This window comes from Berghia stephanieae, chromosome 3 (assembly GCF_034508935.2).
Source record: "Berghia stephanieae isolate SIO BIC M18660-M18661 chromosome 3, UCSD_Bste_1.3, whole genome shotgun sequence".
Classification (NCBI taxonomy): domain Eukaryota; kingdom Metazoa; phylum Mollusca; class Gastropoda; order Nudibranchia; family Aeolidiidae; genus Berghia; species Berghia stephanieae.
In genome coordinates, this window is record NC_088362.1 from 40,200,579 (window position 1) to 40,215,493 (window position 14,915).

Consider the following 14,915-nt stretch of genomic DNA (forward strand, 5'->3'; position numbering starts at 1 on the left):
TACAAGTAAATTATTGTCATTATCTCCCCGCCATTTATTCTTATTATAACTATCAACATCACCAATGAATCAGCTTTGTAACTACTACCACCACCACCATCATCATCACCACCACCACCACTACCACCACCACCACCACCACCATCATCATCATCATCATCATCATCATCATCATCATCATCATCATCATCATCATCAGCATCATCATCATCATCATCATCATCATCATCATCATCATCAACAACAACATCATCATCATCATTATCATCATCATCATTTCAATCACGACCATCACATCAACAACAAAATTAACAGCATCATCACTGCTACCACCACTACTCGCACTACTAACTACTATCACCACAACATCGACTACCACCACCGGGGCCCAATTTTATGTAAGCGGAATAGATTTAGTTATTAACTAGTCTAGTAAATGAGTTGCTGGTCTTAAGCTTAAGCGGAGCAAGTGACTAAAAAGTGGGATTTCATGAATGTTTTCTAGTCTCTGACTAGCGAGGCTTGCCGAGAAGTGGGCGGTGTTAGGATAGTGACTAATTCAGATATTTTGTGCTTGTAACATCAAGCTCTCTAGTACACAAAATGTTGATGTCTGTTGGGCTGTATTATTACGACTAATATAATATTTTTGACAATTTTAATACTAGTCATTAAAAACAAATAGTTATTGAGTGTTAAACCACTATCATAGATAGGGAAAAATGTGATAAAGGCAAAACACACACACACACACACACACACACACACACACACAAGAAGAAGAAAAAATACATAAAATCAAACACCCCCCCCCCCAAATAAAAACAACAAAAGAAAAGAAAACCTGACGAATCTTCCTCTGTGCCCAGCCAATCCAAACTCTCTAACTAGCAGGCATTTGAATTGGATACTTGCAAAAAGAGAACACAGAAATAGTTCCTAATAAGAAAACGATCACCATTCTGGAAAAAAATCATATCCCAGAAGAAAACAAAAAAACAAACAAACAAATACAAACCCCACGAAATTAACACATACACACACACACACACACACACACACACACACACATACACAATCAACTGATTATTTGCCCAGCTTTAGTGCGAAGTACGAATAGTGCAAGAAACACTATTTGTCCTTACGTGCGGCAATGGCGGGTGATGCTATTCGACCTTAAGGACGAATAGGTCTACCCTATAACAAATCGTTTCAACCTTCTTAACCTTCTAATATTATATGTGCACTCTGCAAATACGTGTATTCAAAATATTGGGCAGAAAACTCGTACAATAATGTAGTGTATGACATTGCTAAGTCGTTGCTAATAGGCTTCAACAGTCGTCATGTCACTTCCCTCGTAATGACGCATAGTAACTCAGGAACTGGTTCTAAACCATCGGAATAATGGTGGACAACATTATGAAATACTTCTTCGATGAGCATAAAAGTGTATCCAGAGGAAAAAAAAAACAATATAAATCTGATCATATTTTGGCTTTTATACATTCTAATCACATAACATGTGAAAAATTTCTAGCCAGCATGAAAAATATAAAGTGCCGATTTTCCTTGTTTAGAACCAAGATGCTGGTTGCTGGGCGGACGTGACATCGGACTATTGAATCCTATTGTACCGAGGAACAACTATTGTCATCATGACTTCCCTTTTCTGATGGCATTAAGTGTTTTGTTTGCATGCTCTGTACCAAGCATTTAAATCGATTTAATTTACTTGAATTACACGCCTCAAAATTCAAGTGACCGTTGAAATTGCAGCAAAACTCTTCTTAACTCCAGGCACACCATCATATGCATTTAGACCTCTGGTAAATAAATTACAAATCAATCATGACCTCCAGCACGGATGATTTTACAATCAATAGTAGGCTTAATTTATTGTCAAAAGAAGGCCCGGAGAGGCCCGCGTTTATTTTCTTGGACAAAGACTCAAAGAGAACTGTGCTGTCTCGGCACGATGTTTGGGATAAAAGCGGAAAATGTGCAGCTTTCTTTCGTCGCCATGGCATTGAAAAGGGAGATATTGTATGTAATACTCTAGTCAACTCTCAGGAGCGCTTGATATGTGAGTTTGTAACAGTGAATTCTTGAATTATTGAATTTATGTCGACCAGATTCATTTTTTGGCCCTCCAGTATTTTTAAAAACCTATCCTTATCAAATCGTCACATAATTTATCACGATACAATAAACATTTTTCTTATTCAGATTTTTTTGTACATCACAAAATTTAAAGAAAAATCTTTGTTACAACTACAAGATCACAATGCTGTTTAGTAAAACCGGTCTTACTGACGTAATTATGTATTAGTCTGTTTGTTGCTTTTGAGATGCAGTATTTATTAATATCAATTTTTGTGTTGAGAAAGGCATTTCGGGAATAATCTTGAAAACAGTCCGTAAGGAGAGGGTTAACATTCCTCACTTCGGGTTTGTTGTTTTTGTTTGTTTTGAGTTTGTTTTGTTATGTTTTCTTTTCTTTTAACGACCGAAATAGACGGGGGTTTTTTCACAAGCTCAGATACAGCAGGTTATGTCCACTCACTAATGACTCGATGGCTAAGTCTTTTTAGATCTGAGGAAAAGTGCTTCTCGATAAAACGTTCTAAAAGATAGAAATAATTTCTTCCGTCATTTTAATGTTACATAAACTATAGGCATATAGCTCTAAAGGACTAACTTTTTATTACAAAAATACATTGTTACAGTTCAGCTCATACCTAAGTTGTTACCCAATAATTATTTATATTTAATAAAGAGTTGATTCTTTTAAATAACTCTTAATGTTTTGGATTCCTCTTGGTTTTCTCCTCAGAATACTATTCTGCATATCACAAGCAAACAGATTATTAAAAATAATTTGGAGAGAAATATTCATTTATCGGCTACCAATTGATTAAGATGAACCCCAAACTTGTAAAAGAAAAGTCGTAAATTGGATGATTCTTGAGTTTAAAATTAATTCAAAGGGGCTTATAAATAATAATATTTTGTCAATAAAAAATATACATGAAAACAAGGTAATAACTACTAAACTAATTCTTTAAATGCCATATATGTATATTGGGGGGGGGGGGGGTTGAAAAGAAAACTAGAAAAAATTATGATGTTATTTCAACATGAAGTATAAACTAGAATTATTTGAAAATGTGCTAGCAACAAGAACCAGGCCTTAAGTTAATACTTGCCAAGTTCAATTGAAAATGCTGGATTGGGGAGGAAACTATGACCGTTATACCAAAGTCATCAAAATATCACGATATCAAGTTTCCAAATTTATGTTTTGTTTTAGCAGCGCAGTGTTACTAGTGTGAGAATTATTTTCCTTTCTGATTGAAAAAGAAATGATCGACTCGGATAAAGTCAGGAATAATTATGTTTTCCTCTGAAAATGATAGAAAATGTTCAATATAAACAGAAATCATATTCGATTTATTTCCGAAAAAAACGTCTCCCAATAAACCCTGACTTGAATCCAATGGACTACAACATTTGGTCATTGATTGATTTAAGGGTGGTACAACGTTTTGCATAGAATCAGAATTTAAAGAGTCAATTCAAAATGCATGAGAATCACTATTCAAGATAGTAGAAAATCAATTGGGTCTCGGGAATAATTCTTCTGAATAGTGATATAGCAAAATGTGAAATCGACAGATCACATCAGTATTTGAGAATTACGTCAAATGTCCTCGATATGACATGTGTGCCATGGATTTATCAAAACAATCGTGAATTAAAATTTTTAAACATATTTTCACGACAATTTTTGCACATAAATTTCAAGAAATGGTTTTAACTGTTGAAACATTTTAATCTTCCCTAAATATGGGGAGCTGGGTGTCTTTCTGTGTGTGCAAAATTTCCATTATAGTGACAATGTCCTGTCAATATGTAAAAAATGTCAATGGCATTTCTTTCAGCATAACTGCATTTTAAATAGTAACCTCATGTTGTTATAATATATATAATATGATATAAAATCAATGAAATAGTTTTCAAAATAACTAGGTTTGAATATAAGCCTCATTTCAATCAATCTCAGCCACATATGGAGTCATCTTGGCAGGAGCAATTTCGATGCATGGGCAAACTTTTCTTGCTGATGGTGAAGATCTCGTCAAGAACCTGGAGGATTCTCGATGCAAAGCGATCATAATTAATCCAGACGAAAAGGTAAAATTTGCGTTGTCCAAAACTGTTTCGTACTTGTAAGGCACTGTGAGCAAAATTAATTAAATGGATACAATTTATTTTAAAGTTTATATTTTGAACAGTGGCAATGATATCAACAGAAAGCTCCATTGTTAAGTATTGTACACTGTTATTTGATCACATTATATATACCTCAAAAAGGATTATTTTGAGTTAGCGATTGAATGCGACACCTTCACATAGGATCAAAAATATTATTTTAGATGGTCCACATCTGGACATCAAAAAAAATTGTACAAAATTATATTCACAACAAAGCTATTAGAAAAGGCTTTGATGAAACAGACATTGTAATATCCTTTCTGTTTTGTACATAATGTTTGAAATCGCATTTTTTTCAATCAATTCGCCTTTTAGTAACTCATCTTTCTATTTCTCTCAGCCGGCCCTGCCTATTGCTCAGCTGTAAAATGCCATTATTATAGTTTCTTAAACAAGCGTCGTGCTTTAATGACCAGAATATCGGTGGCGTATAAGTATCAAAGAAATTTTTTAAGAAAACTAAAGTTAATATAATAAAGTTTATATTTGTCATGTATGACAGAAATATCGATGTGACTTGACAGCAGATAAGACGTTTGCACATTAGTTTACTAGTCTTTGGTAAGTACAACTGCAATAAATCATTCACTGAGTCAAGCATAGAAGAGGTGCAGGATGTTAATACTGACTTATGGTGCAATAGAGTATAATGATGTAAGCAAGGTAATGTCTTTTTATGTTTTTTTAAAAAAATATATGAAAATTAGTATGTTATATCTGTGTTTTATGCAAAAATTTGTTTGTTAGAAGAATAGGACAGATACAATGAATAAAAGGAAGAGCTAGATGATTGTTCACGATTGTAGGTTAAAGAATAATCACAAAATTATCTCTTCATGTTTCAAACAACAGAGCGGTGCAAATGTCATCTTGAAGAAACTAAAATACAAAGATGGTAGAACCGGAATTGTTAGGTACAAGGGTCTACCTAATTTAAGCCAAGTAATATATGTTGGTCGTGGAGACAAGTACGGTCACTCAAGCTGGTTAGAATCTCTTGGACAGGAAATGGAAACTTACGAAGACTGCAGTGTCAAAACAGACGATGTCGCCGTCGTGTTTTGTACCAGCGGGTCTACTGGCTTTGCTAAGCTAATCCCGCATACACACAGGAGATTACAACTCATCGGCAGAAATATCCAGAAGTTGTGGCAACTAAACCAGGATTCCATCTTATTTAACGATAGATCGTTGGGGTGGATGGGAGGGTCTCCTTTAATATATCCTCTTGTGGGATTGACACGGGTACTTATAGACTTAAGTCCAGGACAAGCTGAAGACAATAGTGCATTGATCTTGCACATTCTCGAGACAGAAAACTGTGACAAGGCGACAATTTTGCCAAACGATATTCAAAGAATTTTAGACCATTTAGATTCTGTTGGCAGATATAAATTACCTAAACGGCTTCGTATCATAGGAACAGGAGGGGGTCCTATATCCAAAGTCACTATGAAAGCAATAGGAAGAATCTCTGAGTCAATAACGAATGTATATGGCACCTCTGAGTTTGGTTTGACTCATGGCTTAAATGTGACTGATGAGTCTCAATATGAAAACGCTTGCTGTGGAGACCCGTGCGGACATACAGAAGTGAAAATCGTCGATGAAAATCTTCTTGAAGTAGTCACTGGGGAGCCTGGGGAGTTGCTTGTACGTGGGCCATCCCTTTTCACAGGATATCTGAATAAATCTGATGTCACGAAAGACGTGATTACAGAGGGTAAGTAAACCATGAGTTTTCTTGTGCTGCAATGTGATCTTCTGGTATGATTCCTGTCAAATATTTCTTTTATAACTAATGGAGAATCCACAATATTTGAGGGGAATAAAAGCTTTTACGAACAGGCACATTTTTATTGTTATTACTATACTATTTTGAAAATTAAAATATATCAAGTCCAATGTGCGCATACCTACATGTAGATCTGACAATCGAAAGCAAATACGGGCTTGATTTAACATTGATGTAATTGACAGCATTTGACTTTGGTTTAAGAGTATTTCCATTACAGCATTAAGCTCGTGATAATCTTGGTTATCAGACCTGCAAATAAGTATGCACATCGATGAAGACGAATCTTTTGAGCTATCAACAATGAATAAAATCTCTATGTGCAAGCAAATGATTCTGGTAACACATCTTCATTGTAAATTTAACTCAAAAACATTAACTCTCAGTAAATGACTGATCTTTATTTCTTAGCAAATCTTATAAATAATCGTTCGAGTCAATGCCTTAGCAGATTATATAAAGAATCATGTAAGTCAACGGGTAATAAACTTACCCATAAATTAGAACGGGTTTTCAAGTTATTCGTATATCAGTCTCCATATAAATAGTTCTATACTTTTTAGACTTGCCACTAATGCTGTGTTCGTTGGCCAAAATCTAACATTGCTGCCTGGGAAAAGTTTAATCCCCAAGCCTCATCATCATCATCATCCATCGTGGCTTGTGCTCTTGAGCACGTTGCCTGTCAGTTGTCTCCAAATTACGATCCTCTGCAGTGCGCATGAAATCTGTGTTGCTTTTTAAGCCACATTTGGCCATTCTTAGGTAATTTAGGTCATTCTTTGTCTTCCTCTAGCTCTCTTTCCTTCGATCATCCCAGATTCTACAAACTTTTCTATTCCGTCTCTTCTCCACACATGTCCCAGAAACCGTAACTGCCTCTTTCTGATGGTATCGATCAGTATTCTTCCCTTTCTCTCCTTCTCCAACACTTCCTCTTCCCCAAGCCTATTTGAAATTTTTTAAAATATAATTGAGAATGTTTTCTTCTTTGCTGTGAACGAATAAGTAGTTTAAAAATCCAACATTGATTTTCAACTCATGACATAAACTATTCACTGTTGTTATGTGAACAAACATGTATCAATCTACATTGTAACATTATAGAGTTTATGGAGTTATTTAAAAGGTAAATCTTTATTAGCTATGTGTGGTTTCAAGAGAGTGGAGTTCACACTTTTGGAGTTACGATATTCTTGCTAAAACACACAATATTTGTTGGCTTTATTGTAGTTACCATTGCAATTCGCAACACCACAATTTTCCCCATCTTGAATTTGCTAACAAATCACGTCCATGAACATCAGACCCACAAGAGGCAAAAGGTCATGTGAGGCAAAACATTCAGAGTACTGGTTTATTCCATATAGTCAATAGAGAAGCATCAGATTCATAGTTCCATTCTATTCCATAGTCACAGAATTGATTAATATAGTAACATATCAGATCAATGAGATTAAAATAGTCGGATTTTTAATAAGGGGCACGTCTTTTTCTTCTTTTTCTCAGCTGTTCACGGTGTACAGCTGCAAAAATTTGCATGAACCTCTGGATCATTTTGTCTTAATATTTAAAACAATAGAAAAGTATTTCGCTTATTACAGCTATATTAAAATCGATAACTGGTAATGATTGGAACCCAAATATGATTTATAGTGTCAAAATTATGATTTTCCGCTTATCCATTTTGAAAGAATTTGTTAAAATGTAATGTTCAGTTAATTGAAACTTACTATATGAGGTTCGTAAAGAATCCGAATATGATGGAGCGACAGACATGTTTACATTTTATAACAATCAATATACGTTATTGATGAATACAAATGAAAGTGAACATTTCGCGCTTGCAACATTATTTTATTTCAAATTTTTGAGTAAGAGCTTGTTATTTATGCCAGAGTGGATTACATAAGTTTAATGTAAGCCAGTCAAAAGTAGAAATTCATCAATTTATGATACAGTGTTTCCACAAATATGTGCTTGTGCTCAACAAACACTTAACAACAGTAACATGCAAAACTCAGGGTTGATTTTGAAATTCCAATTCCATTGCTGTCCTCTTTAATGGCTTATCGATAGATACGACTTCTTTTCGCGGCTTTAGGAGAGAGGAACCTACAGAGATTCCGTATCATATCGTATTGTTTCAGAGCTTATACGTTTAAAAGAAAACTTTAAATGCTGTGTGAAACGTTCATGCCTCGATCTAGATACAATTTTTCAAAGTTAAGTATAAACATTCATTGTTAATTTGACAATTCTGAGTATTTAATCACTAGTTCAAATGAGTTAAAGCTAGAGATTCATATCAGCCTTCGGTAATTGTGACGTGATGTAAATAAAAAGCAATAAATTACAAAGTCAAAATTGGATGCAAACTACATAAGTTGTTACTTTATGACAGTTAATGTGTGTTGCGTTTATTCGGGAAATAGTATGATATGAACTCATAACTACTAGCCGGAACTAGATATACCGTGTCACAAGATTATTTTGAAAAACGATGAATTTATCTTACTTTGTCGTGCGAAAATGTTTATATATTTAGCAGTGTAAAATCTCTAATTTTATGACATCGGGTTTAAAGTAGATTTTTATAGGTCGTGAAGAAGAAATATTTTTGTGATATGGCATCACAATACGGGTCAACATCTTTATTCAGTTAAGAGAAATTAATTCAGAGGTTGACACACATTTTTACAAATTTTGATAGAGGGACATCTGAGAAAAACTAGAAAAACATGCGCGATTCATAAAAATCTGACTACTATAGTTCATTTCTTACAGTCAATGAGTAGCATCAGAATCAGATCCATAGTTCCTTTCCATGTAGTCATAGAGTTAATTGATAGAGTTACATCTCAGATCAATGAGACAAAACTATATATTCAGACTACTAGTTCATTCCTTTCAGTCAATGGAGTAGCATCAGATCCATAATTCCCTTCCATAGTCACAGAGATAATTAGAGTGAATGAGTGATTGTAACTGTAACATTAATATCTCAGATCAATGAGGCAAAACTATATATTCAGAGTACTAGTCCCCACACGATTGACAGTCATATCAGCAACACCAAATCCATGTAATGGACATAACTATATATTCAGATTCCAAGTTCCATAATATATGGTAATATCAGACCCACTAACTATCTAAATCTAAGCAACTACTGTAGTAGATAGAAGTAGTAGAAAGGACTGTTCAAGTTGTGAAGTTGACGTGACGAGCAAAGGGCCCTCTAGACTTATACACTAGACTACTACAATAAAGTCAATATTTATCAGTTAACCATATAGAAAAAAGATATAAATATAAAGCACGGGTCATCATAAAAAAAGATAACAGGAATCCGAATCAGGATGTCGGAGTCTGATTCTGATCACCATATCTGTGCGACTCAACAGAGCAAGCACGACAATGGGTGCAACTATCGTCTGCAGGAACTACAGTCATATGCTAATTCTATACATTGCATAAAAAATTATTACGCAATTATTATTGCTACTTACCACTTTTCAAAGATTCTGGTTCGATAAAGTAGCCATAGTTATGAAAAGGTATTGAGAGCAGATTCGTACTTTCAATTTTAAAAATGATAACAAACCCAATCACTCAGTTTGTAAGAGGACGTCATAAAAATTAGTTCATGCTTTCCTGTAAAATTGTTGATAGTTCACTACTTTTTGTATATTTTCATATCATTCAAGCCATAAGAAATATTATTTAAAAATTTAAAAATTATGGTCGCCAATTAACCAATTTACTATAAAGTACCGAAATTATAAGAACAGAATCAATAATTGCGCATTCAAGGAAATTGTACCAAGGCAGAAAAGTAATAGTTTTGCTTGAAATCGTTATCCAACCAATGACCTCCACTAGCGGGGGCTGAAGATTCTACATGTCAATCCTTTCAGTATAGCAGTCCTTGTCATTGCCTTATTTTTGTGTACAGATGGGTGGTTTCGTACATCTGACGTTGGTTACAAGAACGGGAAAGGACAATTGTTTGTGCTGTGTCGTAAAACCAATGCCATCAATTACAAAGGAATTATCCATTACCCTGGCTGGATGGAGGCAAAATTAGAAAAACACCCTGATATCAAAGTGAGTATTTAATCAAATTTGAGCTTTTATATTGCAAAATATCCACATCGTGTGCTGAAAACGCTTTATAATGGTTTTTAAGCCAACGAGACAGTAAGCCTGTAAGGTAACACTACTGTTTTATTAGATCGAGGGAACGCTGTATATATGTATGCAGTATTTACTCAGTTATTTCCCTTGTTTAATATGGCTGTAATATGGAATATCTAAGGTCTTAAAACGAAAAGTTATGATTGATTGCCAGTGGTTCAATAGCATGCTTCCAACACGAATTTGCACGTTTTTAGCCTAATTCTCCCTACTACAACCATCAATTCAAGATAACTATAATTTACAGGCATTTACTGCAGAAGCACATGATTCTAACAAACGCGCTTTATTTGTTAAATAAATTTTCAGAAAAGCATCGTCCTTGGGGTTCCTGACCCAGTTGTTCACGAACAGATTTGTGTTTGCATCATCAAGGCTCCCAATTCTATGATGACAGTTGAGGACATCAAGGAATATTTCAAGTCTTTGTTTTTGACGAGTGAAACCAGCGACATCACGCCTATACCAAAATACTTTTTGTTCTTTGACCAGTTTCCTTTGAACATTAATGGCAAAATAGACAGGACTGCAGTTAAGAAAGTGGCTTGGAAACGATTAGAAGTTGAACCAAGTAAACCATAAAAGTGACCCAATAAACCTCGTAAAATTACAGCACAAGACATATACTATACGAGAAAGAGAGAGAGAGAGAGAGAGAGAGAGAGAGAGAGAGAGAGAGAGAGAGAGATATATATATATATATATATATATATATATATATATATATATATATTATATATATATATATATATATATATATATATATATATATATATATATATATATATATATATATATATATATATATATATATATATATATATATAGAGAGAGAGAGAGAGAGAGAGAGAGTGAGAGAGAGAGAGAGAGGATCAGTATTTTCCTCTTTTTGGTTTATTTATTCAGTTTGAATTGTTTTGATTCTTAATTTTCTGTAATAGAACCCATCATTTCGTAATTTTACGAATTTTTCCTAACAGTAGGTAGGTCTAATAAATCAATTCGGTTAAGCATGTTTTTAGTTGGTTTTTTTTTCTCTTTTTTTTTTTTTTGGTTTCCTACATTGGCGATTATAACTAGTATCTAATCTTCGGTTTTAAATTCATTTCAAGACATCCTCATCTCTCACACAACAACCTAGTTGACATCCATCTTTGTTCATCTACTTCATCTTCCCCTCTATTTTCCCTTATAGTCATGCTTTTTTGTACTACGCTTGATCTAAAAGTCGACAAGAAGTCCTATTTGTCTAATTCGTATCATCTTTATGATATTTGGTTGTGTCTTGTTTACCAAGCATAGAATATCTATGATGATATTATTTATGTTTTACTCTGTCAAATGCCCTCGTATAATCTACAAAACTTTTAAAAACAATTTCTGGACAATGATCTGATGATAATTTAGTTAAATTTGTCCATTCCTGGTCGCTCAATCTGTTAGAAAGGTAAATGTGACCCATCGTCAAATCGGTATTATGTCGGGTTGAATTGAATGCCCAAAATCAAATGTATAAAACTTTTTAATCTTTTATATAGCAAAATATCCACGAAACGTGCTCAAAGCGCTTTGCAATGGATCTTTAGCCAACAGCATGATATGATGTCTGTGACATAATTCTTATCAATATATGTGACCCATCGTCTAAAAACGGTATAATGTCGGTATTATCTAAATGCTAAAATGTCAAATTATTAAAGACAAACTGATCAAATCTATGAAATGTTGGTGTTTGCCCTGCAAAAATACTTGTAATAAAAATATTATTATTATTATTATTATTATTATTTATTATTATTATATTATTTATTATTATTATTATTATTATTATTATTATATATTATTATTATTTTATATTATTATATATTATTTATTATTATCATTATTTATTATTATTATTATTATTATTATTATTATTATTATTATTATTATTATTATTATTATTATTATTATTATTATTATTATTATTATTATTATTATTATTATTATTATTATTATTATTTATTATTTATTATATATTATTATATTATTATTATTATTATTATTTTATTATTATTATTATTATTATTATTATTATTATATTTATTATTTTAATTATATTATTATTATATATATTATTATTATTATTATTATTATTATTATTATTATTATTATTTATTATTATTATTATTATTATTATTTATTATTATTATTATTATTATTATTATTATTATTATTATTATTATTATTATATATTTATATTATCCTTTCATTCGTTCATAATTCATTCAATATTATTATACTTATAGTTATATATTATTATTATTATTATTATTATTATTATTATTATTATTATTATTATTATTATTATTATTATTATTATTATTATTATTATTTTTATTATTATTATTATATTATTATTATTTTTATTATTATTTTATTATATTATTTTATTATTTATTATTTTTTATTTTATTATTATTATTATTATTATTATTATTATTATTATTTTATTATTATTATATTATATATTATTTTATTATTATTATTATTATTATTATTATTATTATTATTATTATTATTATTATTATTATTATTTTTCTATAATCATTATTATTATCATTTATATTATCCTTCATTTGTTCATTCATTCAATGCATTTCTTAACGCTTGATAAACAGAGACAATTTAGCAAGACGCTATTATATACACTTTGTCTTAAACTGGCAAAATGCATTTTTAAAAGATTATTTAGCCAAAAAAATCGGCACATTAAACCTGACCCAAGTGAGTCAAAAGGCCATGAACCTGAGATTTCAATGACCTTTGACAATTTAATGGGTAAAATACTATATCGATATTTGGAGTAAAAGTTTTCTCATTAAAATGAAAAGAGTTGTTTTGTTGTATTTTTTTTTTTTTGGTCTGTTTGGCATTTTGAAATTCTTTTAAAAGAAATACCGTAAAAGCTTCTTATACCACAATACATTTGAGACCCCTACATAATTGACGACGTAACGAATTAGACGGGAAAAGAATCTAAGAGATCATGTAAAGAGATTTATAAAAGACTCTATGGACACACACGGAATGTCACCTGAGATAACGTTAAACATTAGTAATAAGAATAAGAAAGGCACAAACGTACGTACAATAAAAATATGGAACAAATGTTTTGGCCATTATCCTTTGTCAGCCTTTGTCATTTACTTAATAACAGGAGATTAAAGACGAAAAATCCGAACTTGATTTAGGACGGCAAAAAAGTTTGTCCACGAAATAAGACAGCAATGCAATATGTAAATAAAGGAAAATTTTACCCCATAAATAATTTTACGGAACAGAATTCAGAGATTTGTATAATAGTAAATCTGATTTGATTGTTAATTGTTGAAAGTTGATGATGGATAAACACCGCGGTGATGCTCAAGACCTGTGGACCTCATTGCTTTGGGATAAAACGCAAGTGTATGCTTTCCATCTAAACAACCACAAAGCGAATTGGGAACTAAATATTTTCTGGAATAGAGTGGTACTGGAAAATAACACTTTCCCAGTTTATTTTGGGTTACACAGGATCGTACCCTATCTCCTTCTCCCAACACACACTTTAGGTGAAAGCAAAAGTATATTGGGAAAACTCGCGAGCACCAAATTAGATACGGACCCAAAATTAAACCTAAGGACAATTGCTTTAGCACTCTGCTACTCCTCGGTTTAGTCTTGTTTTCCTGCTCGATCAAGATCAAACCATGCCAAACGAGTCGACCCTGTATTTAACAATACCTGCCGTATAATATCAGGGACACTGAAACCAACACCATTACAGCAGTTTATGGGATAGCAGGAATAGCACCAGACATATCAGGAGGACACACCAACTAAAATAAAAAAATACAAACAAGAAAGTGACACAGACGCCCTCTCTATGACCAAACCTTCCCAATTATTGTATCTGAGTTTGAGAGCATTCATCCCGACCATGCAGCCACCTGAAGAAAATGGGACAGCTACAGCAATGACGGCATCCACGGCCCGACAGAAAACCTCACATGTGGAACAAAATTACCCAGAAGAGAGTGGGTGACACTCAACGGGGCAAGAACTAAAGTGGGGAGGACTGGGCATTATATGTTAAAGTGGCTGACACCCATCAATGCAGTCGATGGAAGACATTCTCTTGGAATATATCTTGGGGCCGATGTGTGCTGGCACTGACTTAAGGCACTGACACTGACTTAAGAACCTGCAGCCCAGGAGCTTGAAATGGATCCAATACTGATGTGAAATGATATGGTGATGATCATTGCTTTGGGTGATAGACAAGTAAGCCATACATAAGTTGGCTATGGGACATCGGTTCACGGTTATCGGTAGAGAACTGGGGTAACATTTACTTTTTTTTCTCGAATTTTCAAGTAGAAATATAGCAACAAAAATGTTTCCCCGACCAATAACTGACATAAATTTCAACGGTGTGTATTGCTTTAATAATAGTGAAGAATACACCCATGACTGTCGCTTGCCAAGTATAGATAGAACGAAGATGACGTCATACAGGTCTTTGTTATTGTTTTTTGCCATCCACTTATGTGAGCACTTCTCACTAAACTGTATTAACCAGACTATAAAAGTTCATGGTTACACTTAGTTTTGTGTGTTG

The 14,915-nt window shown here is 32.7% G+C and overlaps 2 protein-coding genes across 2 annotated transcripts in view; both read left to right on the plus strand.

Moving 5' to 3' along the window:
• Positions 1 to 14,915, plus strand: part of LOC144967711 (uncharacterized) — a 51,715-nt gene that overhangs the window by 19,741 nt on the left and 17,059 nt on the right. The window lies entirely within an intron of this gene.
• On the plus strand, positions 1,810 to 10,949 carry LOC144967712 (uncharacterized). The gene is made up of 5 exons (XM_078905267.1): positions 1,810 to 2,086; positions 4,067 to 4,197; positions 5,131 to 6,001; positions 10,032 to 10,183; positions 10,583 to 10,949. The coding sequence occupies exons 1-5, from the start codon at positions 1,852 to 1,854 to the stop codon at positions 10,853 to 10,855; spliced, it is 1,662 nt and encodes a 553-aa protein (XP_078761393.1). The 5' UTR covers positions 1,810 to 1,851; the 3' UTR covers positions 10,856 to 10,949.